This window comes from Coffea arabica, chromosome 3c (genome assembly GCF_036785885.1).
Source record: "Coffea arabica cultivar ET-39 chromosome 3c, Coffea Arabica ET-39 HiFi, whole genome shotgun sequence".
NCBI lineage: Eukaryota > Viridiplantae > Streptophyta > Magnoliopsida > Gentianales > Rubiaceae > Coffea > Coffea arabica.
The window spans coordinates 5,134,182-5,160,032 of record NC_092314.1 but is presented as its reverse complement, the minus strand read 5'-3'; the positions used below and the strand labels follow the sequence as shown (position 1 = coordinate 5,160,032).

Genomic DNA, 25,851 nt, shown 5'->3' with positions numbered 1-25,851 from the left:
TTCCTCGTTGCTATCATTAGTAGGAGGTAGGCTTTTTTTGGCTTCTAGATTGACTTGATCAAGTAGATTGTAGTGTTGGATTATAGAACCTGCTTGTCCACAAAATCTTAAGCATACACCAAATGCAATTACAATATAGGACATGCATAAAGAAGCCAATTTGCTTAGCCTTAACAGGCTTTGAAATTCCCTATTAATCTATGCATTTATTTATATCTAAATTGTTATAATTTTTTAAAATTATCCGATTATATCATTATTTTTTATTTTGATCTCAAGAACAATATATTTAAAAATTAATGACAATATTTTGAGAATATTTTAAATTAATTTACACAACATATTTCAAAGGCAAAAAAATGAGTCAAAATTGCAATAAAATTTGTAACAATTAATCATACGGTAAAATCTAGTCCTTTTTATATATGAAATTTTATGTATAATTAGCACATGTGATGAAATTCATTATTAATAGTATTGATTTTCGAAAACAATTTTCAAATTAACTTTTACTAGAGTGTGATAGAGAGAGAATTTCTCCGATGTAACTGAAGAGAATTCTAATTCTTTTTTGGATTATATATCAACTTTTAATTGTATCAAATGTATTTTACAAACTAAATAGATCAGCTATCTTCAGTTTTTGTATTGAAAAGACTTCTTTCTGTTATTTACTTTCACTATTACATGCATGCCAATTTAATCATATATTTCTTCTTCTTCTTCATTTTAACTCTTCCATCTCTCCTCCCACCCTTTTCACTCCTACTTAAATCATACACTAAAGTTACACTTTTTATTTCATAAGAGCAAAAACCCATGATCAACTAAATATTAGTGCAAATATTCAATATTCTTACAAGCGTTGGCTATAATAGGGCTGCAAACGAGCCGAGCCGTCCTCTTGTCTCAAACTGTTCCAATTGAATCCTAATTGCCCCTAAGCTATTTGATTGAACCAAATAATGTAAAAAGAATTTGACATCACGGAGTCCAGCAATTTCTATTAAAACTTAGCAAGAAATTGATTTGATAACAGAATTACCAGCATATATATGATTATAGGATGATTAGACTTAGAAAGAAGTTTCATTTGATAGCAGAACTACCAACATACAATGATTAAGCTTGAATACCCTCATATCCGGGAACCAAAAGAAAGAGAAACAGCAAAAGAAACCTGCATAAGCTTCTAATATATTTGCAGTGCGTAAAAGGATTACCATTATAATGATAGACTTAAAAAATTAGGCTTCTAATGTACTTTTTAGAGTGTAGAAGGATTAGCATTATAATGATAGACTTAAAAAATTAGTGATTGAGAGTTATCTGCAACTCCTAGAATCACAGCATCTGTCATCCTATCATAGTTTAGAATCACAGCGTCTTCCGTCCTACCATCCTATCATATCTTTACAAAACAGTTTGTGTATCTTGATATTTTCCTAACTCAATTTCAGTCACCCCATGACCAGGCATGACTAACAACTTCTGCATTTTCTTGATGGAAGCTATAAATTAAGTCAGAATTGAGCTTATCAAGCTCAGTTCAATAGCTTTGGGGTTAAGAAGCCACTTAACAAAATTGTTAATCGTTAGTTGCAGAAGCAAATTAGCACGAAGACAGTTCCAGGGACTGAGCTATTTTTCAGTGCAACATAGGATCATTCAATCAATACGCCACAGAACACATTTTGTCAGCTTTTTTTTTTGGTAGGATTTTGTCTAGAGGTTTGAAGCTTCAGTATATAGCTTCAGCATAAAGCATAAAATACCTTTCTGTAGTGCTAAAGCCGCAATTCCAACAAATGCAAATGAGATAATCTGATCATTGGCAGCAGACTATGTAATAACAAGGTACTGCTGTAAATTAAGTACATGCTAGCAAGTAGTCACATTGACCAATTACAGAGCCAGAAAAGATTTTTGAGTACAGTTTACATCAGAAAGTACCAAGTTTCAGAAAGCAAGAAAGCATGTAGCATTGGGAAAGCTGCCAGGAGTTTGCAATGTTTCTTCATCCTAGCTTGGATTCAACTCCAGCATGAATCTTAGCACAATATTCAAACAAACTACCATCATAACATCGTCTAATTGCTTCTTTGGATAGGAATCCATTCTCATCCCTAGCAAGGATATAGAGAACTATCCACTCTCCCTTGTTTACAAACCTGCCAGAGATGACATGGAATCAAGATCAGCAGAGAGAACAATATGACTAAATAATGCATGTAAAATCTTACCACCCAAAGGGATCATATGCTATTCGATTGCCCTCAGTCATCTCCCAAAGTTCTCGCAGAGTTAGCTTGTCGGGAACAGTTCGAGCATACTTGCTAAACATGTTCTCAAAGTTTACTGGCACGTACCTGCAAAGTTTGTCATATACTGGCAGTCATATATGATCAAGGATTCATAAATTTGGAAAAGCTTTAGCTGATTAGATACTCACCTTCCTTCTGTGTCATAGGTTCCAGAATCACTTCCATGCTTGGCTTTATGTATGTTGTACACATAGATGGGAAAAAGTGGAGAAGGTATCCAGCCCTAACAAAATCAAAAGTGTCCTTCAGTAAGTGCAAGGAAAATATTACAAAGCTTTATACTAAACGTCATGAGCATATGTGAATTTTTTAAAGAAACTAGTTAACCCTCTGTTGATTCTGAGTCCTAAATTGTCATGCTGTATTCCTAAAGGTTGAATAATGCAAATGAGTCAGCTCTAGACGTAAGAAAAACATAGAAAATAAAGGAAGAACAGCAGTTCCCGTGTTATGAGACAAGGAAATTCCTTGCCAAAGCATGATACAAGATACAAACATATCATCTTAACCCCATCATTCTCCATAAAAGATGGATTGCAGGTCTGATGAATCATATGACCTCTTTAAAAAGATGCATGAACTTACTGGTAGAGTACGATAGCTCAAGCCAACGTTAATGGCAATAGCTATGATGAGGGATGCAATTATGTTGAAACCAATTTGACGAAGTCCTGTGGCACATCAATATGGAAAAAAAAAACACAAAAAACCACTAAATCAGAAAACTCAGTCTAAGCAGAAAGGTAATCTAAGATGTATACACAGACTATTCAGAGAATTCTAGACCTGGTAAAAACTTCAAAACTGAACCTCACATAACAATGAAACTAATAAGATTCCAAAAGATGAATATTTCATGATTCATATTGCTATGGCTCTAGTACCACCGCCTTCTGAGTCTTGTGATATTCTGCACCTAAAAGACACCAAGGGAATTGAATATTGTATGAGCTATTGCTCTTGGAAGTGGGGATGAACAAAATTGTAAAAAGCAACAAACAGCCACAAGGCCTATGGGAAATTCTTGCGGTATCAGACTCTAATATACAGCAAAATTCAATCCTTGATCACTCGGAGTTAAAAGTTTCATCCATGAATCTTTTGGGATTGGGAGAATCAGAGGGCTTCTCACTTGCATGAACAGAATTTCAAGAGATAAAAATGCATCCAGCAATCCAAGTTCAATATACTTATAGTCTATATAGCTTCGTATAATTACACAATTGGATCAACCTTCTAATACGCACTAATTTTGACCATCGAGCATGCTGCCTGAACACCGTCATTTCTCCACGGTCTGGAAGTTACATAATGTGCAACAGTAGACAACATTGAACATTACATAATGATATGCTGGAAGATTTACATCTATACCAAAAACATGGGTTCAAGAATTTTGTAGTGCAACTGACTTTTGCCCTTGAGATTTTTAGAGTAAGCAATTACCAGCATAAGTTTCCCAGGGGTAGATGATTCCATCGTCATCTTGATCAAAGAAGGCAACATGCTGCTGAAGAACACTTAGATTGTGATGTCTATGGCCTCGTGTCCCATTAGGATGTTCTGTATCAGGAGCAGCCAATCCTCTAGCCATATCTGAACCCAAGCAAAGCAAAGAAAAATCATGACAAGACATGTTAATGCCTTAAGCTGTTACCTTTTACATATATCGTTGTTTGGAAAGGAAAAACAACAAACTATAGTGCACCCCATTTGTTTGAACCAGAAAAAGGGTCTGCCAGCAGATGATATGTGGAACATTTTTTGTGTGACATGCTATATTTCGATTCACATTGAATCCAATGGTATCTAAAGCAAATCTGAGTTATTCTCTTGTTCAAGAAATAGAAGCACAAGTGCATCAAGCTTCAATCTGCTACCTCGCTGAGTTCCATAATTCCCCCACCAAATATAATCACATTCTTAGGCCCCTGTCCTCTGCAACTAAACTGGCATGATTCCCTCTATAACATGTTCCAGCTTCAGTTTGCGTCTTCTAGATTTGCAAAAAGATTAATTACTTAGTATCTAAAACCATGATGTGTAACGACCACCTCGACTCTCACCCCATAGTCCGGGTCTTGGTAACATCCACTAGATATGTATCTCCCCCTAAATATGATCAGAAATTATACCACTGGCCCCTTATTTTACAATTATCATTATGCGAATCTTCTAACAGCTAAACACCAAGGACTGAATCTGGACATCAGAAAGTAATAGTAGGTTGACCATTTAGCCTGCACGCTTTCTTCGTTTTTGATTACTCTGAACCATTTCCAATTGTACAGCACAATTTCAGCAATTTCTCAGCCTAAATGCTGTGATCTTGTATAAACATCTTGAATTTCTGATGTAACTTGGAAATTATCAACAAAAATTGTTGTCAGCCTAAAGCTAAGTCACAAATCTAAACTTCCCAGCTCCGCATAAAATTAATTATAGTCACTCAATCCATATATGTTTAGTGTCATTAAGTACCAAATCCATGTCAAATAGTCAGTAGACAAAACTACTCCAAGTCAGAATGATAAGAATCGAATTTCCATCACCTGCTACTAAATTAACACGATAGATTCCCTAAAGAAGAAGTCATTATTGGCAAATAACAAAACACTGCAAGTACAGGTGTAACATAAGAGGGGAGAGAGCAACTTACAAGGCTTAGGCATAAAAGTTTCCAAGTCACTCCGAACATTCCTCTCCAGAGTGACGGGGGCAAGAGGAGCCACGGGTGACAATGCAGCATTCCTATCAGTCTCCAATGCCATCTCTCTCGATCCCTCTATCCTGATCAATTCTCCTTCTCTCAGATACTGATATTGAAAATTGATCCCACGAAATGGAAAAGACAAGATGATAAAATGAAACGTACTAGCAAAGGAAGCCGGGAAAAGAGAGGCAGTTCGACTGATGGTGTGGAAATCTCGTGGCAAACATGCACAGGACCTGCTTGCATGCATGACTCTCTTGCGTTTGAATCTTGCCATCTGGGTTCTCTTGGGAGACACGTAGAGTAGAAGGCGTCATACTAGTTTTTGACGAAGGGAAGAATTTGATGGATCAAAGGCTTATTACTCACCGAGAGGTATGGAAACGGACAGGGATGCAAGTTGAAAATGTGAATCACAAAGGTTGTCTTTTATTTTCGTAAGCAGGTTACAGTCCTGTTCCCGGCTACTTTAGATTTTGCAAAATTTAATTATCAAGAGTGAGAATAATCTCAATCAACAAAAACTACTCTTTAATTGATTATGTATTTTAACTTCTTTTACTATTAAAAAAGGGCACGCGTTAAAATGTATTTTAAAAGTTAGATTTTTTGAAAAAGTAAGATTAATTAGAGAAAGTGTAAAAAATGTAAGGAGGGTAATAATTATTAATGTGTGTGTGTGTATATATATATACATATATATATATGGTAAGTTAGGTGAAATTTAAATGTGTTAAAGAATGCCCAATGAATCTTTAAAAATCTATAATTTGAACATAAAAACAAATGAGAACATAAAAAAAAAATTGATTATCTAAAATTAAAATTTATAATCAACTCAAATAATTAACTAAGAACAAGCCCTAAGTGAGCTCCCTTCAAGCACAACTTTAAAAATTCTATGTCAACTCTAGTAGTACTAAAAAAAAAAAAAAAGTCTTTCGTCGTCCCATTTATAGGGATGGAAAATAGGATTGTTAATTGCAGACAAGTCTATCTACTATTTTTTTTTTCAATCTATCATTATTTTAATCTTTTATCTTTATATTTTAGGTGTACATTCATACTTTCGTGTATCTCGATACAAAATTAAGGATTGGTGGAGTTGTAATATGCCTATAATTTTTAAAATTACAGTATCTGTCACGCTACTATAATATTTTTAGAGATATAATCAAATCTAATTATAGCTAGCACTTGGTGTCCAAGCTTTTTTCTTTTTTTATGATAAGAAGCTTGAAATGTGTCCAAGCTTTATTTCTTTATGATAATGAATTTGAAAATGTATTCAACCTTATTTGATTATTTATAGATGAATTCAAATCAGATTTTGTAAATGCAACCACCAAATAACTTTGGTTCGTCATATTAAAATTTTTTCCAAAAACAACCAACGCACAAACAAATAAACAACCCAACAATGGAGTCCAGCCCAAGTGGCAAGCATCCGAAACTATTGAACCGTCCACCTTTGGTGCTTATTGGACCTCCAAGATTGGGCAACCAAAATTTGAGGCCCAAGTTAACATCCCATCAAAACGCTAACTTAAGAGAGACAAGGGGGAGAAATCTGGAAACAGAGAGAGAAATGGCGAGCGATGCTGCGGCGGCTGTAGAGGTAACAACATCGGCCGATGCACCGCCGGCCACGGTGGACGCAGCTGCAAAATTGCCGCATAAGGTGGAGAGAAAGTGGTCGTTTTGGTGCGATAACCCATCTAAGCCAAAACAACAAGGAGCAGCTTGGGGAAGCTCTTTGCGCAAGCTCTACACCTTCGACACAGTTGAAGAATTCTGGAGGTATATTATCCTCTCAAACATGGACAAATTTGTTGATAAATTCATGTTGTTAAATTTTTACGTATATATTTTGCATGTATCTCGTGTGATTGATTCAGATTTCTGAATTTTATTGGATTCTAGGGCTTCAGTATTATAAATTTGAGAATTCGGTATGTTCTTTCTCTTATCAGTCAGATTTGTTGATTTCATTGTGTTTATAGATTGACGGTTAAGATTAATTACTAAAGTGTATCTGTTTTAGGTTAAATTTCTTTTTAACTGATCCTGTAATTGGTTGTACGAGGGGCAAAAATATTTAGAATCTGTATTTGTTCTTTTTCATGCAAATGAAAAAGACAGCTTCTTTTTTGCTAATGCGGTTTGGATTGTCAGAATAATAACTGTAGCAGTGACTTCCCTTTAATTAAACAAAGTCGAACACTTTTGCTTTTAGCGCATCTGACAAGATAAATCTGTGTTTCCCTCAAATTTGGGAGAGAGGAAACTTTTCAGAATTGTACAACGATTTGAATCAACTATATTATAGTTCCCTGAAAATGTGAAAAGCTGATTCAAAGTGTACAAGTTCTGGTTTGGCTCGCAACCTGGTCTCCTCATTTCAATAAAAGCTGATTTCTCCTAACTTTAGCGACTAAAGGTTCTCCACGGGCGATTCTGGGTGAGATCCAATGTAGATCCGACTTTTGATTCAATTGTGGGATTTATTTTTTTTTTGTTTTGGGGTGGGGGGGGGGGTGCTAACGTGGCAAAAAACTGGGTGCCCTGAATAGGACAGCTCAATTAGAGAATGCTACATTCTTCAAAATCGTTGACAGCACATAATGTCTCTTTTGTCGTGTTAAACATCAATTAACTATAAACATTCAGATTTTTCATATGTACCTGTAGCATCATGGTAAAACTAACACTGGATGTAAGATTCAATTGTTGTTATGTGTCAGTTAAAAGAACATCTTTTATTGCAGCTTGTATGATCAGATATTTAGACCCAGCAAGTTAGTGATAAACGCAGACTTTCACTTGTTCAAAGCTGGGATAGAGCCAAAATGGGAAGATCCTGAGTGTGCTGGTGGAGGCAAGTGGACAGTTACTAGCAACAGAAAAGCTAATCTTGATAACATGTGGCTCGAAACTGTAAAGATCTTATTTATTTTTTGGACTTTTTGTTGATGCTTTTATGTCATTGTATTTTGTTAAAACAAGGTCTTGGAGCTGAGTTTTTTGTTATCTTGTTGATTAACCTATGGAATTCTGCTGGACAGTTGATGGCTTTAATTGGGGAGCAATTTGATGAGGCTGATGAGATATGTGGAGTGGTTGCCAGTGTGCGTCAAAGGCAGGACAAGATTTCACTCTGGACTAAAACTGCTACCAACGAAGCTGCTCAGGTTTTGGTCTTACAGTTTTATCTTCTGTTTATATTCTCATATTATACTCGCTTCTAATTACGTATATCTGCAGATTTTAATATGGTCTAAGTGCATTTAAATTAGCATTATTTTCTGTTGTTAAGCTTCTATTGTTAGTATTGGTTCTAGTTGTGTAGTCTAATTATGACAATATGTGGATAATCCCTGAGGAATCTTTCAAAGTGTGTAGCATTTAGAGCATCAAGGTTCCCTAGCCTCTCTCCTTCTTTTTCCATTTTTTGTTGAGGGGAAGAAGGGGGGGGGGGGCAGTTTACAGTTGTTGAACAAAGATATGGGCATAAACCTGGCAAAGGCTAGCTTTGGATGGTTATAGTAGGTATCCTAATGTTCTTATGAGCCCTAACTGTACGTGGATTAGTTTTAGGCACTTAGCATGATAAGATTCCAAGACTAGATAGGTGTAATCTTTATCAAAAAATTTACATCCTCTATAGCAAATTGAGTTTCTAGTTGGCTGTTGATGTTTGGATTGTCAAATCTAGGAGCAACTTTTTAACTCATGCCTTTTTTTTTGGGGGGGTGGGGAGGTGTGTGTAGGGTTTTAATCTCCTAACTTGATGTTATTGTATCTCTTTTGGAACTTCTTATCCATTGAGTGTTTTCAGTTAGACTGTAGAACTTATTAAAAGATATTGCTAGAATCTGAAAAGTTCCAAAATTGGCCATGCTTGAAATTCTCATCACTGAATACCTTCACAAATTGAATGTTTCCCTAAGCGTCTCATTGGAACTTCTTGATTTCTTCTGTCTGCTCATTAAGAAGACTAATAATTTAGGCCTGGTTTTTGTGATCCAGATGAGCATTGGAAGGAAATGGAAGGAAATCCTTGACGTCACAGATAAGATCTCTTACAGTTTTCATGTAAGTTTTATTTGGGTTATTAAGTTTCTCATGTCATGATAAATTTTTGTTTCTTTCTCAAGCTCGTTTTGTGTGTGGCAGGATGATTCTAAAAGGGAAAGATCAGCAAAAAATCGATATAGTGTGTGAATATGCACTTGAAATCGACAGTGTTAACAGGCACCTGATTATACTCAAAATTATGTGTGTGTTGCATTTGAAGTAGAGATGCGGTTAATGACGACAATCAGGAACACCCCACCACTTGTGCCACTGCAAATTGATGTAGAAGATATTGCTTTGCGCTTTAATTTTGATGTAACATTATCATGCGCCAGTTTTGACCTTTGCAATCTAGGTGTTTTTTTTAAAAAAAAAAAAAATATATTGTTTCAATGTAACGTTGTCAGATGCCAGTTTTGATTCTAGTAATACTGAGATTGTTGCCTTTCTTCCCTTACTGTGAGTTGCTAATTGTCTTCAACCAAAGGGGTTTTACGCAATTTGACTGAGTTGTGACTGGATATAGGAATTCTCCGTACTTAGAAACAGTTACTAGAATTCCGGATTGCTTTAAAGGTACTGTTTGGATTTCTATTTTTGTCAAAAATTTTGTTTCATTTTCTGTGAACATTTATTTTAAACATTTATCGATCATTTTTTCATTTTACATACTAAAAGTGTTACAGTAATTTCTTTATCAAAAACACTTCAGAAAATGCAATCTAAGCAACCAATATGCATGCGTACACTTTGTGGTTAACCATGGAGCCTCTGTGAAGATGTGCACTATAAAGCTGCTGGATGAGAACCGGAACAGAGTGGATGTGTGCTATAATGTGCGAAAGAACTAAAAACGATGCTACTATTCCTGAGATGACAATGTGAATTATGTTGTGGGTATCAGAAGAGCATCAGATATTGCAGTGGCAGTTTACACAATCTCTCAAACATTGAAAATCCTGTGTCCATGGTGGTGAGGAGAATGTACCATATCAAGCAAGGAATCCAAGTTTTTCTCCATTCTTCTTGGCTAATCGAATCAGCCCTTGCCTTTGTTTTGAATCTGCTCCTATTTGTTTGCAGAATTCATTTATTACCTGAAAATTGCGACTCCTGTTGTTACTCATAAGTTACTCATAAGTATGAAAATGCTTTGGATCGGAAATTATTTGGATTAACATTATAATATTTTTTTTTAATATAATGGATGTGAGATAAAAAGGTGACTAAGAGTACATAAAGTTGTTAAAAAAAATTCATATCCAAACAAAAGAATAGTAGAGGCAAATTATTTTACATCTAGTTATTCTAGTTACCTAGGTAATATCAAGGATATCGAATTGGGTTCGTATGGATAGTAATTGTTTGCCAAATTTTATTCATTTGCCTTACAAACATATTTTCTAATCATTTTTTTATCTTACGTACATACGTCACACTAAACAAATGTTACAATATTTTTTTCAAAAAAATTATTTAAATTACTCGGGATTCATTTTAGAATATTTGATTCAATAATTAACAGAAATTTGTTGAACGAATTTGAAATCCCAAAGCAGAGAAAGAGGAAAATTGCTCGGAGAACATAACAACTTCATCGGCAGAAAATATTGAAGATAACACAATTGCATCATCCGTCCAAGGTAGTATAAAGCGCAAGAAAGGCTAAAATGCTAGTCCCAGCCTTTTTTGTGGGCAGGCAATATTTTTCAATTAAAATGTCACTTGAATTCCCTTAAATAAAGCTAAAAACTTTCACAAGAAACCACCCCTACATAATAATATCTTGCCGGTTTGAAAACCTAAAATAATCATCCAACTATTGTTTCTCATGGAAGAAATATGTCAATTAGCAAAGAAAATCACTAAGAAAAAATAAAATTGGAGGTGGCTCAGTTTGGTACCTGTGAGTGTAAAGAAATGGCCTTTCCCCTGAACTGATTGAATCGCTTTTTGCCAATTATGTTACGTGCAACAATAACAAGAGGAGCAAACAGTCCCTTTCCTTCATTAACATTTCCCATCATCGGCTGTAATCTGACCGGCTTCCCCACTCGAACATGGCTAGGAACAGTCTTGGCTAGCATGGGAAAATCTTCCCCACCCACTGATTTTCCCCAACTTCCATGAAAAGAAGATGATAAACCCCCTTTAAACCCAGTTGCACAAACTGCTGCAGCCATTGAAAAATCGCAAGTAGAACTAACTTGAAAGATTTCCTCTTAATTAAGAAATCTAAGCACAAAGGTTTTCTTGTTTTACTTTTCTTTTAATCTACGTTGCGTTGCAGTCTTCGGAAGTTTTGATGCTGTCCTGCTGTTGTGAGAAGATGTGATGATGAAGAGGTGTAAGTATGAGAGCCTGTGGTTTTTATTGGATAGCAGAGTTGGAGAAATGTGAGGAGATATTAAGAGCCACGCATGCATGCTGGTCACTGCTGGTGGCAGGTGGCTTGGATTTTTGAATGTAATTTTCCTCTCCGTGTATTTTCACTTGAATAGAATCCTTTCCCCTCGAGCTCGAGGATCTTTTTCTGCTATTTCTGTGGTTCTTTCCCATTCTTGTGGAGCCCTCCATGATTTTTTTGAAGGCCATGACCATAACTCGGAAGCAAATAATGAAATACTATATGAAAAATGGGAACAAAATCATTTTCAAAGTTTTGCATTTCCTTTGTTTCATTTTCTATATTACCAACACAAATTTTATGCGGTTTTATGATGCTGTCAAGAGACAAAGTTTCACCTGGTAGTATTTAATTGGCACTTTTATTCGTCAGGTGAATTTCTCAAAAGCTTCAGAAACTGTAGAAAAAAAATGTATTCAAAGAAGAAAAGGATCCATTTATCAAGAACTGTAAAAGGGAATTGAAAAAAAAAAAAAGAAGAAGAAGGAAATCCCATTTATTAGGACCTGATTAACTATGGAAAATTACAAGAAACAATTTATAATTCTGCGTACTGAATGTTGGTTCACTTTCACATTTTGAATGAAGAATGTCTGGAAATTTGGGCACTTTTTTGTTTCGACAATTGATAAATAAGCAACGGTAGCTATACAATTGAATGGTATGTTGGATTTACATATAGTCGAACGGTGCAGAACACCCCAAATGGCTAGATTGCTGTGTTCACAGAAAAAAAAAAAAAAAAAGAAGCTATTCTTAAACTTGCGTCTTTTCTTTCTTTATTTCTTCATGAATGTGGACATTATTTTTGCTCATGGCAGCTAAGTTGCTAAGTGTGGGTCGGCTAACCACAAATTTAGTGGCTTTGAATCAATTTCTGGCCGTAAATGTTTATGTCGGAAGAAAGTTCTTGGCAATCATAAGATTCATAACTTGGTTGTAAAGAATGATTTTGCAGTTCTGAGTGTGGTAGGAAAACAAGATACGAAGTAAACTTCGATTGAAATAGTTTTCATATTTATATCGTTGAAAAGTGTCTTCTTGCTCGCCTGGTACAATAATGAGAACATCAAGACTCTAGACATTTCATGAATTTAAAGGTCAAACTTATCACGTGATTGAAGATAATTAATAATTATTATTTAATATTTTGTTTTATAATTTGGCACTTATCATGTGATTTTAACAGAACAATCAAAAGTTATATAGTGAGTCAATAAAATAATATGCAATGAAATATCCTTATGTTATATAAGAATCAATTGTGATCAAAAGTTATGTTTGAATTTCGACCGCAAAGATAAGGATAGTTTGGAAATATAAGAATGTTTGAAGTATAATTGAAAAATATCCAAAAGTTTTGTCTAAAACTTATCCAAGATCTAATTTGAAATTACCTTATCATAAAAAATTGGTGCAAATAATATTTTCTAAATTTGAAATTGTAGGAAATGGTAATTAAAATCAAAAGAAATTGCTCATATGAATTTGAATTGCAAGCTATGGTAGAAACTACTTAATGATATTTTTCAATGTTTACTTGTATAAGTATCTAATATAGCAACTCTACTTAATTGATTCGTTTGAACTATGAATAATAGTTGTTTCAATCAAATCAAGAAACATTATTTATCATTGTACAGTATACAATTATGAGTAAATGAATTAATACAATGCAATCAAAATGGTGTTGTATTTGAAACATTTAAACTCATCAAGTTCCACTACAAATTCTTTTAGATAGCATGTTAAATAATATCGCAAAATGATTTGTCAAAGTAAAAAAGCAAATTTTTTTTGTATTTGGAATTATATAAACAATAGAATACAAGAACGAGATCATAATATGGAAAAGCAAATAGATTGCAAATGACATCTTAGTACTATGCAGCATGATTAATTTTTTTTTTTTTTTTAGTTTCAATGAAGGACAAAATTCTAAGTTAATAAATTTTACAATCATAAAATTTCCAATTAAAATAAACACAAGCTGAATTCCAAATCATATTACATGAAAAACTAAATAAAAATAACTACTTGAACCATAATTTATCCATAATATAAAATGCCATAATAATTCTATTCAACAATCAAAAATTTTGTCAAGTATTAAACTACTGGCAGAATTACCAGGCCTCAATTCCATTCCTTCTTGCTATGCTTACTGCAACACCCACACCCATAAGCCTATTGCCTCAGAACATCAAGTCTCAATCCCCATCATTATTTTTTAATACCTTACCTTCAACAATACTGATTAGCAACTTCAAGCTATCTGAGATTTTGGAAGAAGATGTCAAGATTGGAGCTTCTTCATGGTAACTATCCGATCATTTGCTTTTTTTTTTTTTGTCACTTAGGAATTTGGATTCCTAACTACTTAATAGCAGCAAGACACCGGGAATTCTAGAAATTCAGTCTCCCTTATTTCTAGAACTGTCAAAATACATCATGCTTTTACATGGTTTAGTTTGAGTGATATATAGCATGTGACGGCGCATGTAGGCGTAAATCACAGCATATCAAAAAATCTAATTAATGCAATATTTGATGTTAGCAACTTGACCGAGGAGGTGAAGATAGGATATGAAACTAAGCATGTATTGGATCCAGTATGGCACGAGCTTCAATGCTTTCAAAAAGCAAATCAATCTTCTTCAGGACCAGAGGAGCGACTTCCTCAAGATCGTCGTCCAACTTGCTTTTGCAATGCCGACATGTTATACCCTGTTCTAATTAAACTTTGACTTAATATCTATAACTTATACGTAATAAATTTATAAGAACAAATAAGTTCCACTACTTTAAAAATTAGTTCTACACAACTTCATTCAATGAATTATAAGCAAGGTGATAAAATTACTAACCTTATTCAAGATATATGCAACAAAGCTAGGTTTTGATACCAACTTCAACCTATTCCACAAATACAAGAATCAGAAAATAGTACAATTAGTTAGTTTTTGGAATTAGAAGTATCAAAAAACAAACTATATGGAGTTCTTGAATAAATCAATTATCGAAAAAAAAGCCACCTCAAATCCAAACAGCTCACCTCAATTTAGAGAAAAGGCTACGCTTTCCACCAAACATTTAATAGTTATGATAAAACCAAAGAGGTGAAACGGAAAAAAAAAGGCTATCAGCTGAACATGGAGGCATAACTATGGTGATGGTTGTTTAGAGCAATCTGTTGAACATGGGGCATAATATATGATAATGGTTGTTTAGGTAATAATTAGGTCAATTAATTGTAATTAAAATCCAATTATGTAAACATTCAATTAATTCCTTAACGGATGAGAAATGCTTCGGGAAATTGGAAGGTTTGGGTGTTAGTATAGTAAATGATTAAAAGGCCTTTTATATAATTCTATCAAAACACAAGCTTAATTCTGTTGTACTTGATACTCAACTTGACACCAAATATTGTCACTTACCAAACCTACCCCTAGCCTTAAATGTCTGAAATGTTATATAAGTAATTATAGCAAAATTAAAGTTGTAATAACTTGTACCTAATGCTCCACTTGTACTTCAAACACTCTCACATTTCCAAAATAACCCTACCCTTGCGGTTGAAATCCAAAATTTATCTTTGCCCTAAACTCGTTCTTATATAGTATAAGGATTTGTATTGGTTTACTGGGTGGAACCCTGGAACTTGGAAGGAAAGAAATAGATGAAGAGGGGAATTCAATATAATGTGATTCAAGTCCTGAGGTTCTTTTTCATATTTTGTTTGGTTGTTTTAGTTGAAGTGTAAGCGAATCGAGCTTAATCGAGTAGTTTGTAATCTTATTCAATTAAAATTCAAACTCAAACTCATGTTGATCGAATTTGAGCTCAAGTTCAAGCAGTTTGAATTACTTAACGAGTTGAACTAAAATTTAATATGTGAGGTTCAAAAGCTCATCAAACTTAATTGAATTCAATCGAGTTTCACATATGTATTTTTTTTTAATTTTTTAATTTAAGTATGAAATATCTATTTTGTCCCTTGTTTAAAATTATATAAAATATAAATTTTATTTCTTAAACTGGATTGGACTCAATGAGCACAAGATTGAGCTCAAACTCAAGGTCGAGTAATACAAAATGAAATTGAGCTCAAGTTTAAACTCGACTTTCAAGAGTTCAACAATTTTGAATTTGAGCCATAATATTCTAAGTGTTTTTTAAATTGAGTCGAGTTCGAGTAGTACACTCCTCGAAATCGACTTGACTCAATTGTACTCAAATCTAACATCATCATGTGACAAGCAAATGCAAGTGGTTATTGCCCTAGTATTTCGATGCACAAGCAAATGATACATGTAATTAATATGAAACTTCAATCCTTTAATTAATGAAGTTATACATGAAAATCATTATTGTTTGCTGTCTTTTTTGGATTACATTTTCTTGGCTACTTCTAAAGGAACAGAAGAAAACATAAGAAAACGGGAAGGAAAATGACTTTGTTTACAATTGACGATTAAGATGATTAGACTACAATGCTCATAATCATCAAGCGTTCATGTTCTTCTTCTCTTTATCATCCAGGCAAAACAAAAGATTCCTCAATAAATTTTTTCCCTCGTTTCACATTAGATTTCAAGTAATTAAACAAGTTTGTAACAATTACACTCTTTTGTTACTAATTAGTCTCCGGTCCAGCCTTTATCCACAGAAAAGTTGCTAAGGTAACCATCAAGTCCTAGCTTGGGATAAAGTAAAAACGAACTGCATTCCCTTTTAATTACTTGAAGAAATAAGAGAGCATTTGAATTTGCATTGGAAAATTCTTTCAACTGGCAAAAGAATGCATTTGTTTTTAAAATGTTGGAACTATTTGGTTACAGTCACTGGATGCCATTCCTGGAATCTCCAATCCATGAAAGCTTGGCTTAGTTACAGTCACTGGGGTGCCATTCTTGTAATCTCCCTTTCATTTCATTCTTTGAATCTGCATCCATGAAAGCTTTGTCATTATTATTGGTTAAAAAGGTGTTCAGTTAGAGACAAAATGTATTCACAAAGAAGTTTAGGGTAAAATCTCCACTTAAGCATTTGATTTGAGTTCAATATGCACACAAATTTTGACTCCAAAAAACAAAAATATTTATCTTCAACTCTGATGAATTAGTCCAAGTTGGAGATATGCTTAAAGCTACATGGTCGCACACGTCACAAAAATTGAAAACAAGTAAAAAAAAAATGCAAAACACACAAATGACAAAATGACAACAAAGATGAAATATATACTGTATTAGTTCTAGTGAGTGAATCACCTTGAAGGTCATATCAATGCAAGTACTCAAAAGTTTGATGGGATAGAGCTGAATTGAACAAAAAATGATGGGGTCAAATTAAATATTGAAACTTGAAGGTCGACTCTTGAGTTTTGACTCTGCTGCTCTTCCTCTTCCGTTGCTGACCAAGCTCTCCATCCATTGTCAAGCCAGACCTCTCCATCATCAAGGTAGCTTACATAATTCTTCCCTATTTGATTTAATTTCGTTTGCAGATTCTACAAATTCAATCCACAAAATTCTCAAAGAAATCCTTGAAAAAACACAAAAACAAGAAATCAGTCCTATTACTCTGCAAGAATCAAGAATGGTATTGTTTGCAACCCATTTTCTGGCGTTCCTTTTCCTTTTCCCAGTCGGCATTCGCCGTCTTATATTCTCACTGTCACTGTATCTCCAAAACCCATCTCAATTTATATCAAAAGCATGGTATTTTTCAGGACCCAAGTGGAAAAATGGGGACATGTACGCTCTTCTTTTAGCCCTCCCAATTGCCTCATTTTCCCACATTTATTTATTTTTTGCAATTTCAGGCCACCCCAATTACAGATTCTCATTCTTGGCACAATCTTTGTTGATCTTCATCTTCTGGGCCCTCTTAGTTCTTATAAGTTTGAAAGAAAGTTTGGATCTTTATGTAATTCCTGAGAGTTTTGTGTTTATACTTTGTGGCATTGCTTTTGTGATTGAGTATTACATGAACGGGCAAGGGATTTTGGGACTTGGTGGAGTTGCTTATGAGCTTTTAGGTGGATTAGCACTTGTTTGTGCTGCTTGTTGCTTGTATTTGTCCATCAGCCCATCGGCATTTTTCGCTGATTTTTTGCTGTCGTCTGGGCTTGTTCTGAAGGCTGTTTGGGTTCTGCAAGTGGGAATGTCTTTGTATACTGATGCATTTAGTCTAAAAGGGTGTGAGAAGATGGCAGTGAGTCGGGGAAATAGGGAGATTGATGTTAAGTGTGAGCTTGAAGAGGACAAGTTGAGGGGTGTGGCATTGACAAATTTGCTGTTCGTTGTGCATACCGCACTGGTTTTGTTCGTGAGCTTCTCATTGCTTGGATTGTTGCATCGACATAGGAGTAACAGGTCTCGGGAGGTAACTGGACCATTGCTATCTCAGATTGGATCATCAGAGGGTATTGTGATGAATCCACTCCCTATATTTGAGATAGAATGAGGATTTTACTGGTAAACAAGTTTAGGTAGGAACTTTGAGTTGAAAATCTGGCAAAAAATTATTCCTTGTTCTCTACAGACAGGTATACTTTGACATTTTTCTCAGCAAACATTGCTGCTATACAGAATTTTGTACTTGACTTATGCTTCAATGAAATGAGTTGTCAGTGTTCTTTATTGTCATTGGTTTCATTTTTATATACTCATGTATGTGTATACGTTTTTGAATATATCTCATAGTCATCAGTATATAAATTACTTTTGCAAATTTGGCTAAAGATTGATTGGATATTTAACCATGTATTATGCTTCCATCTCCACAATTGTGTATTTTCGCAATGTACTCTATAAAAAAGTTACTAGTAGATAATGAGCACAATTTTGTATAATTAGGACTCTATAACTTCTAACCAGTTGCCACTTTGAACAGGGCAAAGTGCAAAAAATCCTTACTGCTTTTGATACACTACTGCTTTCATGAGAGTACTTTTGCTCTCATCTTTTTCGTTACCTCTGTTTTATGCATGTTTCAGTATGTAAAAAGATGTTAAGATAAAAGAATTAACATAAAGGATAGTCAGTCTTGTTAAAAATCAACTGCCAACTGAGCAACTTAGTTCTATTGTATCAATAGAGAACAAAAGGGACGTCTTTAACTTATACCTGCGCAAGGCTTTACGCGAAACTCCTGTAGATGACAGAAATTTGTACTGTACCCAGAAAAAAGAGGTCTAGTAATTTGATATTTGATCCTGCTTACTCATTTACTTTGATTAGAATTCTCTGTTTCATGCCTTCATGGTGGAAAACATGCAGAAATTCTTACATTTGGTTATTGAATTGAATAGCTCAACTGGAATGGTGGACTACTAGATAAAACCAATTATTCACCTGTATTCGTTGTCAGACTTAGAAAGTTTTCTGGAATCAGTATGTACCTCTCTTGTGATACGTTGGGATGAAACTGTCTGCCTTTCTTATTCCACAGTTCACAGTTGTACAAACATAATCCACAAAGAGCAATATGTTGCAGGCCAAAGCATGAAATGAGAAATAGTTCTTGGATCAATGATCGAAGCTTAGTGGAGTGCCAAAATAAAACTAGACTGATGTTCATGGATTTGAAATTCATTAAGGTTGATTATATCTTAAAGAAACTGAAATTATGATCTTTTATGAGTGGTTAAGATTGATACCTCAGGAGTTAGAGGTCCTGGTTTCTAATCCCCATGTCCCCCTCCCTGCTTCTTAAATACCACCCCTCCCTTGCTAGAAAAAATTTAAAAGAAAAACTGAAATTATGATCTTTTATCAGTGTTGATATTAGAATAACACTGTAAAGATGATATAGAATCTATTTGTCTAAAAGTAATTTTGAGATCTAGTTGCTTAATATTCATTCCTCAAAGTAACTCTAACTTAGTGGGACATAGATAACACGATAGTCCCTAGGATACTGCAATGGTTCTTTGAACTGAAACTTAACTGAACAACATTTTGTTTCTTGTTCTTAACTCTTGCAATGAATTTCAAGTGTTCCATGCCTGCCTCTTTTAGATTGTTTACATAACCTTCCAAAAGCTTGTATTGCACAGCTCCAATAAATTGGATAAATTGGGATACAGCAATGGTTGCAACTTTTCTACAAAACGGTCTGCAGAAGTAACTATGTGATTACTGGGAGAGAGAGAGAGGAGGGGGGGGGGGGGCGAGGAGAAAGAGACTCTTGAACTCAATATCTCTTTCAGTCTGAGAATCAGAAAATTGGATTTTGTTCGCCTACTTGGTGAGTGACTTGAGGATTCTTAAGAATTAGGTATCAGACTATCTGCAATACTAGTTTCCATTACATACTTAAATCAGGACATTTACAATGTCAATTTCTGGGGGTCATCCATGAGTAGCTCAATAATGGCTCTCCGGCATCAGATAATTTTTGAGGTAATTTATCTCTTAAATTCTTAAACCAGATCATTTCAGTTGTTAGTGACAGTAGGCACCTCTTTTCTATTCTTTCAAGATTAAGTAATCATTTTGTGGCTTTTTTTTTTCTGGGTATTGGTTGATAGGGAGCTGAAGGAAGAATGGCCAAGTCAAAGTCACACATTAAACTGATCCATCCACCAAGCTTCTTGTTTTTGTACTTTTATGTCTGCATTCAGCTTATATCTCCTTCAGGAATTGAAACATGCAACTGAAACTTCATGGCTCCAGAATCTTTCTCAAGTTTACCGCTGCATTTCAGTGTATCTGTCAAAAACATGGCCTCCGACTGGTATATTCCTACAAAGACTTATGCAAGTTTTTTATTTTGCCAAGTACCAGATAAAGATCTTGAACATGATAAATGTAAAATACATTCTCTTCCTTTTTTTTTTTTGCACATCTTTTGACACATATAGGAATGCTGGATGCTTAGTTCACAAATCATCAGACCTTTTGTCAATAGTGAAATTACAATTCACTAATCCACAAGAAAATTGGTATTCAAGTCCTTTCTCCATGTGGGCTCTAATTACAGTGAAATGACTAACTAGCTGTGACAATGGTGAAGTCTAAACTGTTTTATGCCTTCTGCATTACTAGCATTTCATGAGTCGACAAATGAAATAATCTGCTCATCAATGCTGTTTTGATGAGTACAAAGTTTGTAAAAGAAAAGGAAAAAGATACACAGACCAGGCACCTTTTGTCCAAGTACATTTACCCTCAACAATATGTTGTAGGAGAAGTTATTGAAGTACAATTATTGCTATTGTGAAGATGCACTTATACTAGTTTAGTTTTTCATATCTTGTTAGAGAAGAAAATCTGGAAAAATTCAACCATCGCTTGCGGAAACGACTGAACCAATGAATTTTAATTCTAGATCGAATTCTTTTGATCTTATTGATGAAATTGTATCTTTTCTTGAGTAGCTTGGATTTGGAGAAGTTTAGCAATTTCCTAACTCCTTTAGGTCCTGCATTAAAAAATAATATTCATCAAGAAGGTTAATTTGAAAAGTGAATATAATAGATAGAAGACATTGATGGGCAAAAACTAAGCAAGACTGCCAGAAAAACCATATAGGACAACGAGTAAATGGTTCATTCAGCCACCAAAAATAGGGCCAAATTTCGCATGAAATTAGGCTAGGTGAGGTTTGGGCTTGAGTATTAAATGCAATTTAAAAATGGGTAATGAAATAATCTGCTCATCAATGCTGTTTTGAATGATGCGCTTGACCCAATAAAGACCTGATATCTCCTAGCTATGAAATGTAAATTTATGATTATTTTACCCACCTTAAATCTTTATAAAAAAGATGGTTTCTATTAGTTAAAATTCTTGTGATATTAGTTAGAATTATTCTTGTTTTCAATACTTAAAATTATGATTTATAATTCACTACTAATACCATTTGTTAGTAAAGCATTTCTTTTAAAGAACAACAAGAACGAAAACCATGAGTCTGGACCAGGTGATGTTGAGCCTACAAGCCTAATATACTTATAGGGTCATTCTTGTGCCTTGATATTTTGAGCCCAAATGGGCAGTTGCCCAGACTAAAAGCTGTGACTTTTTATATGGGCCCATCATTAGCCTAAAAGGCCCAGATGACAGGGCTAAACCCTTGTGCTGTTGGTTGTTATACAAGTAGTGCAGTGTAACAATGCAGAACTCTTCATGACTCTTGATTTCATGGCTTATATTATGGCAAACTACAGCTTTCTATTTAAATGATGATTTTCTCTAGTTCTATACTAGCCAACCATACCTCGATTCTTCTTCTTAATATGATGTTCATCTTTTATTCCAGCATTGTACAATACCTGCGAGTTGTCAGGAATAGAGGGCTCATTAGATGTCCTTGTTTTTCTTACGAATTTAAGGTTTCAATGAGCTTCAGAAACCAGATTGTATATGGTGAGATAAGAAAATGATGTTAGACATCATTCTGGAATTTGTAAAGAGGCTTGTAGGTGCAATTCAAGTTACCTCAACTAAGCTCTCTAATCGCGTTCTCATCCTTCTTTGAATGAAGCCTCGAGTGCTCTGTTCGAACTTTGTTTTAGCCTCAGCAGGTGAGAGAAGTTCAGTAATCTAGCTAAAGAACATAATCTTGTTCTTACCTTTACATGGTATTTCACAAATGCATAAAAGTTAAGTAGGTTCCAAACAGTTTTGTCAAGCCTCTTGCCTTCAACATGACGCCCAGTGATATCTGTGATGTAATCAAGTAAGATCATGTACTAGTATTCTTGTCGCAGAATAAAAGAAGTACAAGGTGTGTAGCTAATACCAAAAGAGACAAATCCTCCATTGGTGCTCAGATCTTCAATGGGCTCTCCTCTCAACTCAGCTGGTGGGATTGGAGACCAGATGCAATGAGGTGCTTTGACAAATGCTTTTGAGCTTCCAATATCCATGAGTTCCTGTGGTTAAGGTTTCAAGCTTCTTCAAATATTGTTTACAAAACATGGTTTCAAGAAGAATATTATTCCATCATTGATACAAGTTTTTGGTTTTACCTGAAAGAAAGCTGTTGCTATGATTACATCTGTATCTTCTTTAAAGCGCATAGGGAATACTGCAGTGATTTTTTCTGGCTGTTAAAAGAAACAATGGTGAGGATGTATACATGAGCTATAGAAGTATTCATTTTTAAAATTGAATATGGAATATGGTCTTTAATTTTCCAATTTTCCGTCATGTTCAATTGCATTTGATAGTCTATTTTTTGCTTCTGCTTTAGATGTCTTTGGTGTTAAATTCATACAATAATCAGTAGAAGCTATGAATTTACCTGTTTGATGACAAAGAAAGGTTCCCTTGGGTGATAAATGAGTTTGACTGGTCTGTACATCCCTTGAGAGACTTCTAGTGAATTGACATTCATTAACATATCTTTGAGCTGAGAGCTTAGGATGACACCTTGTACAGAGGAAATGCTCGCAATCATTTTCACCCCACCTGAAAAGCATATGTCATGCAAATTTGATGAGCGCATTTACTTTTATTCATAGAATGAATGTCAATAACTTTATCACATGCGTAGCACTGGCTAGAAGTGAAAAGAGGGTTAAATCATGTACCTACATGATAAGAAGGTAGATGTTTTAATAGCCCGTGAGGTGCATTTTTTCCCCCTTTCTTTTGAGTAAGGCGCATGTTTTCCTAATGAACTGATTGCAGCGGTCACCTATTGGATGGTTGGTTGTATCCTTAGGTGAGTCTTTAGGCTACTAAGCACCTCACCACTAACTGAGAGTAGAAGCTGTAAGATGTATTCTTGATTGTGACTAGCCAAATCTCCTCTAGACTTAAAAATGTCTGAATCCGATAGAAGTAAATGAATGGTTTCGGCTAGGTGGAAAACCTAACCAAGAGAGGGGTAACCTTCTCCTTTCCCCCTCATTTCCAGTACAATATCATTCTATGTGGTCAACTTGTCTTACAGTTTCATTCCTTATCCAAATGTTTGTTCACTAAGTGTTCACAAATCAACATCTTGAAGGTAGCTACATACTTCCTCACCTGGCCTTTTGCTCTATCTCTGTTTTAGTTGAAACAGAACAATAAGTTGGATATATGGTAATCCTATTAATTAGCAGAAATCCTAGAAATTCTGCACGACTAATCTAATAGCACGTACATCAAAATTACTCATTCCAACATTTTATATATTTCCACCTCCTATATTTTTGAGTTTTCACTTAGCGTTTGCACAGATCACTTGTCTTATTAGCAGCTCTGCACAGATTGTTTGCTGTTGTCGAAGTATTCCTGGCATGAAATTAGGGGCAGTAGAAAGTCTTGTTCAATCATGTAACTATTGTTTGTATCCTCTTTTAGGCAACCGCTTAGGGAACTTTTTTATGTCTTCATGATGAATAAACAGGTTAGAAACAAATGGCACCAATGACATGGTTGAACTGTATAAGCATTGGCAACGGTTTCAGCACAAGAGGATAGGCCTTCTGTGCAAAGTGCAAACTGCTGGTTTTGGAGACAAATTACTGACCTTTATTGCGTGGAATCCTTGAGTACTTGAGTCTCAATGTCAACTTATATCCTTCTTTTGGAGGTTCAATTATCTCAATGACATCAGGGCTGATTCCCTTCACCATCTCTAATGTATAACGTGGCAGCCCAGATGAGAGAACGACGTCTTGATACAGGAGTGGCGTTGCTATAGACAAATAGGTGTTATCTGGAATTGATGCAGAAGCCTAAATAACATCAAACAACTGTAAGAATTTTTATTCTGAGACGCAATGTTGTGTACATGATCGTGAAAAAGTTACACATTAGCCTGCCTATGAAAGGTATAATGTTTCATTTTGCATCATAATCTAGATTTGAGACTTAAACCCTATAAGTGCTTTAAAGGTCCAAAGATGATATTGAAAAGAACTGTAGGAAGGGGATAGGCTGAAAAGGAATGGAAATGCTTACGAGAAGAGGGAAAGCAAGGTGATCTAGAACAGCATTAGGTAAAGAATTTTACAACAATGCCATATATCTGGAAAACCACCAATGACCTACAAGAACTGAACTTGTGGACGTTATTGGTAGAAGATAAGGACAATATACAACAGTACTAGGATGGCTCTTATGAATTTTTTACTCATGATGTATCTTTAGTAATCAAAATCTTCACATGCTTTAGATGAAACTAATAAAATGCATCAAACTTTCACAGGTCAATAGACACTGAAACTGGAGAAACCTGAAGAGTGTTCATTAATTGTACCTGAACATGATATTCCACTGATCCAAATTCATACAAGTGGTGATCAAGCTCCATGGGCTTTTCAGCTCTGCCTCAAACCAAATATGACCGCTTATCATGAATAAGAACTTCAAAACTTTTGCAACAGAAGATTAAGAAAAGCTCAACTCATTTAATGAGTTAAATTGCATATTGAACTAAGTGGACTGTTGAGCTCTGCATTGCTTTCAGTTTCCGACAATAATATCTAAAAAATGTAGTAGAAGCATGCTAAGTAATTTCAGCAATTCTTGGCAGAATAGCATAGTCAGAGGCAGAGAAGCATTGAAGTTTCCCTGACCTGTATAATCTGAGCAGAATCTCCTTCAATGCTGGTGATTCCCTTTGAAAGCATGCCATATTATGTTTTTGTCTGTGTCTAGGCATTGTTTTCGGTTTGAAGTTCAACAGAAGTCTACAACGTATTTACTTCCACACATGAACAGTGCATGAGCACTTTTTGAGTAAAACTCAAGTCTTCTGTTGCAATCATGCTTAGCAACCTGTGAAGCAATATACTTTAGCCTATCTTTCACTTCCCTCCCAGACACGTACAACAAATCAAATGCTTCCTGTCAAAGAAACATCAAACCAATCAGTGTCTGAATTGTACTCTTCATCCAATGAATGATCCTCCTAAATTTGCACTATTTAAGCTGCATTTTGTGCACCCCATGTGAGAATCTTCACATATTAGTCGTTGGATCCAAATGAATTATGGTTAGATCACATCATGTAAGCTGCAATGCTTCTGCAAACAAGTGTATAATTTACCCCTTATCTTTTCATTTCTTTCTACTACAACAAAAATAAAAGAATGGACTGTGGGCTTAACAGGAGGCAATGGTGCCAACAGTAACTTCTTGTAACTTATCTTGAATTCTTTAACCAAGGTCTCAATGCACATATGATAGCTGAGAATTTTTACTCCTCAGGCACCAATAATTACTATTTACTAGCAATCTTGTCTCTTTATGCTGATTGGACAAGTGAAAATTTGGGCATAGCTACCCAAGTAGCATAATTTTTTTTTTTTGTTTTTTTCTAGCTTCTACCGACACTGATTAACCATAATGTGTTGGAAGACAAAGCTAAGAAGGCAA

General features: G+C 34.9%; 4 protein-coding genes and 1 long non-coding RNA gene across 7 annotated transcripts; 2 read left to right on the top strand and 3 right to left on the bottom strand.

The window, feature by feature from the left end:
- Positions 1–1,799: 1,799 nt before the first annotated feature.
- LOC113736099 (peroxygenase-like) lies at positions 1,800–5,204 on the bottom strand. The gene is made up of 6 exons (XM_027263032.2): positions 4,984–5,204; positions 3,771–3,920; positions 2,910–2,995; positions 2,453–2,547; positions 2,244–2,369; positions 1,800–2,171 (listed from the first exon to the last, which is right to left on the bottom strand). Exons 1-6 carry the CDS (start codon positions 5,093–5,095, stop codon positions 2,018–2,020), a joined length of 723 nt encoding a protein of 240 aa, XP_027118833.1. The 5' UTR covers positions 5,096–5,204; the 3' UTR covers positions 1,800–2,017.
- Positions 5,205–6,423: 1,219 nt separating this feature from the next.
- On the top strand, positions 6,424–9,567 carry LOC113734327 (eukaryotic translation initiation factor-like). Its single transcript, XM_027260831.2, has 5 exons — positions 6,424–6,837; positions 7,806–7,974; positions 8,103–8,228; positions 9,067–9,132; positions 9,214–9,567. The coding sequence occupies exons 1-5, from the start codon at positions 6,458–6,460 to the stop codon at positions 9,259–9,261; spliced, it is 789 nt and encodes a 262-aa protein (XP_027116632.2). The 5' UTR covers positions 6,424–6,457; the 3' UTR covers positions 9,262–9,567.
- Positions 9,568–9,870: 303 nt separating this feature from the next.
- Positions 9,871–11,459, bottom strand: LOC113734328 (protein PROTON GRADIENT REGULATION 5, chloroplastic). The gene is made up of 2 exons (XM_027260832.2): positions 11,019–11,459; positions 9,871–10,211 (listed from the first exon to the last, which is right to left on the bottom strand). The coding sequence occupies exons 1-2, from the start codon at positions 11,295–11,297 to the stop codon at positions 10,107–10,109; spliced, it is 384 nt and encodes a 127-aa protein (XP_027116633.1). The 5' UTR covers positions 11,298–11,459; the 3' UTR covers positions 9,871–10,106.
- Positions 11,460–16,827: 5,368 nt separating this feature from the next.
- Positions 16,828–24,328, top strand: LOC140037592 (uncharacterized). Of its 3 annotated transcripts, none has more exons than XR_011841484.1 (3): positions 16,832–19,932; positions 20,061–22,366; positions 23,876–24,328. It is a non-coding gene; the product is annotated as an uncharacterized lncRNA (long non-coding RNA). The 3 variants fall into 3 exon arrangements; XR_011841483.1 differs by lacking the exon at positions 23,876–24,328 and having other exon boundaries at positions 16,833–19,932; positions 20,061–22,058; positions 22,245–22,676; XR_011841482.1 differs by lacking the exon at positions 23,876–24,328 and having other exon boundaries at positions 16,828–19,932; positions 20,061–22,676.
- LOC113734325 (actin-related protein 2/3 complex subunit 2B-like) lies at positions 20,541–25,195 on the bottom strand. Its single transcript, XM_072082019.1, has 10 exons — positions 25,050–25,195; positions 24,731–24,797; positions 23,999–24,206; positions 22,781–22,947; positions 22,506–22,583; positions 22,277–22,409; positions 22,107–22,198; positions 21,973–22,029; positions 21,752–21,806; positions 20,541–20,953 (listed from the first exon to the last, which is right to left on the bottom strand). Exons 1-10 carry the CDS (start codon positions 25,133–25,135, stop codon positions 20,766–20,768), a joined length of 1,131 nt encoding a protein of 376 aa, XP_071938120.1. The 5' UTR covers positions 25,136–25,195; the 3' UTR covers positions 20,541–20,765.
- Positions 25,196–25,851: the final 656 nt, after the last annotated feature.

Bases quoted from the DNA above. Each gene is read 5' to 3' on its own strand.
- LOC113736099 (XM_027263032.2), bottom strand. From the start codon at position 5,095: ATGGCATTGGAGACTGATAGGAATGCTGCATTGTCACCCGTGGCTCCT. The intron at 3,921-4,983 runs GTAAGTTGCTCT...GCTTGGGTTCAG, and splicing joins AACTTTTATGCCTAAGCCTT to ATATGGCTAGAGGATTGGCT. The intron at 2,370-2,452 runs GTGAGTATCTAA...CAAACTTTGCAG, and splicing joins ACCTATGACACAGAAGGAAG to GTACGTGCCAGTAAACTTTG.
- LOC113734327 (XM_027260831.2), top strand. From the start codon at position 6,458: ATGGAGTCCAGCCCAAGTGGCAAGCATCCGAAACTATTGAACCGTCCA. The intron at 6,838-7,805 runs GTATATTATCCT...CTTTTATTGCAG, and splicing joins ACAGTTGAAGAATTCTGGAG to CTTGTATGATCAGATATTTA. The intron at 8,229-9,066 runs GTTTTGGTCTTA...TTTGTGATCCAG, and splicing joins CTACCAACGAAGCTGCTCAG to ATGAGCATTGGAAGGAAATG.
- LOC113734328 (XM_027260832.2), bottom strand. From the start codon at position 11,297: ATGGCTGCAGCAGTTTGTGCAACTGGGTTTAAAGGGGGTTTATCATCT. The intron at 10,212-11,018 runs GTACCAAACTGA...CGCAATTTTCAG, and splicing joins CCATTTCTTTACACTCACAG to GTAATAAATGAATTCTGCAA.
- LOC113734325 (XM_072082019.1), bottom strand. From the start codon at position 25,135: ATGCCTAGACACAGACAAAAACATAATATGGCATGCTTTCAAAGGGAA. The intron at 22,199-22,276 runs GTATTAGCTACA...ATTACATCACAG, and splicing joins TGGAGGATTTGTCTCTTTTG to ATATCACTGGGCGTCATGTT. The intron at 20,954-21,751 runs GTATGGTTGGCT...TTTTTAATGCAG, and splicing joins TATTAAGAAGAAGAATCGAG to GACCTAAAGGAGTTAGGAAA.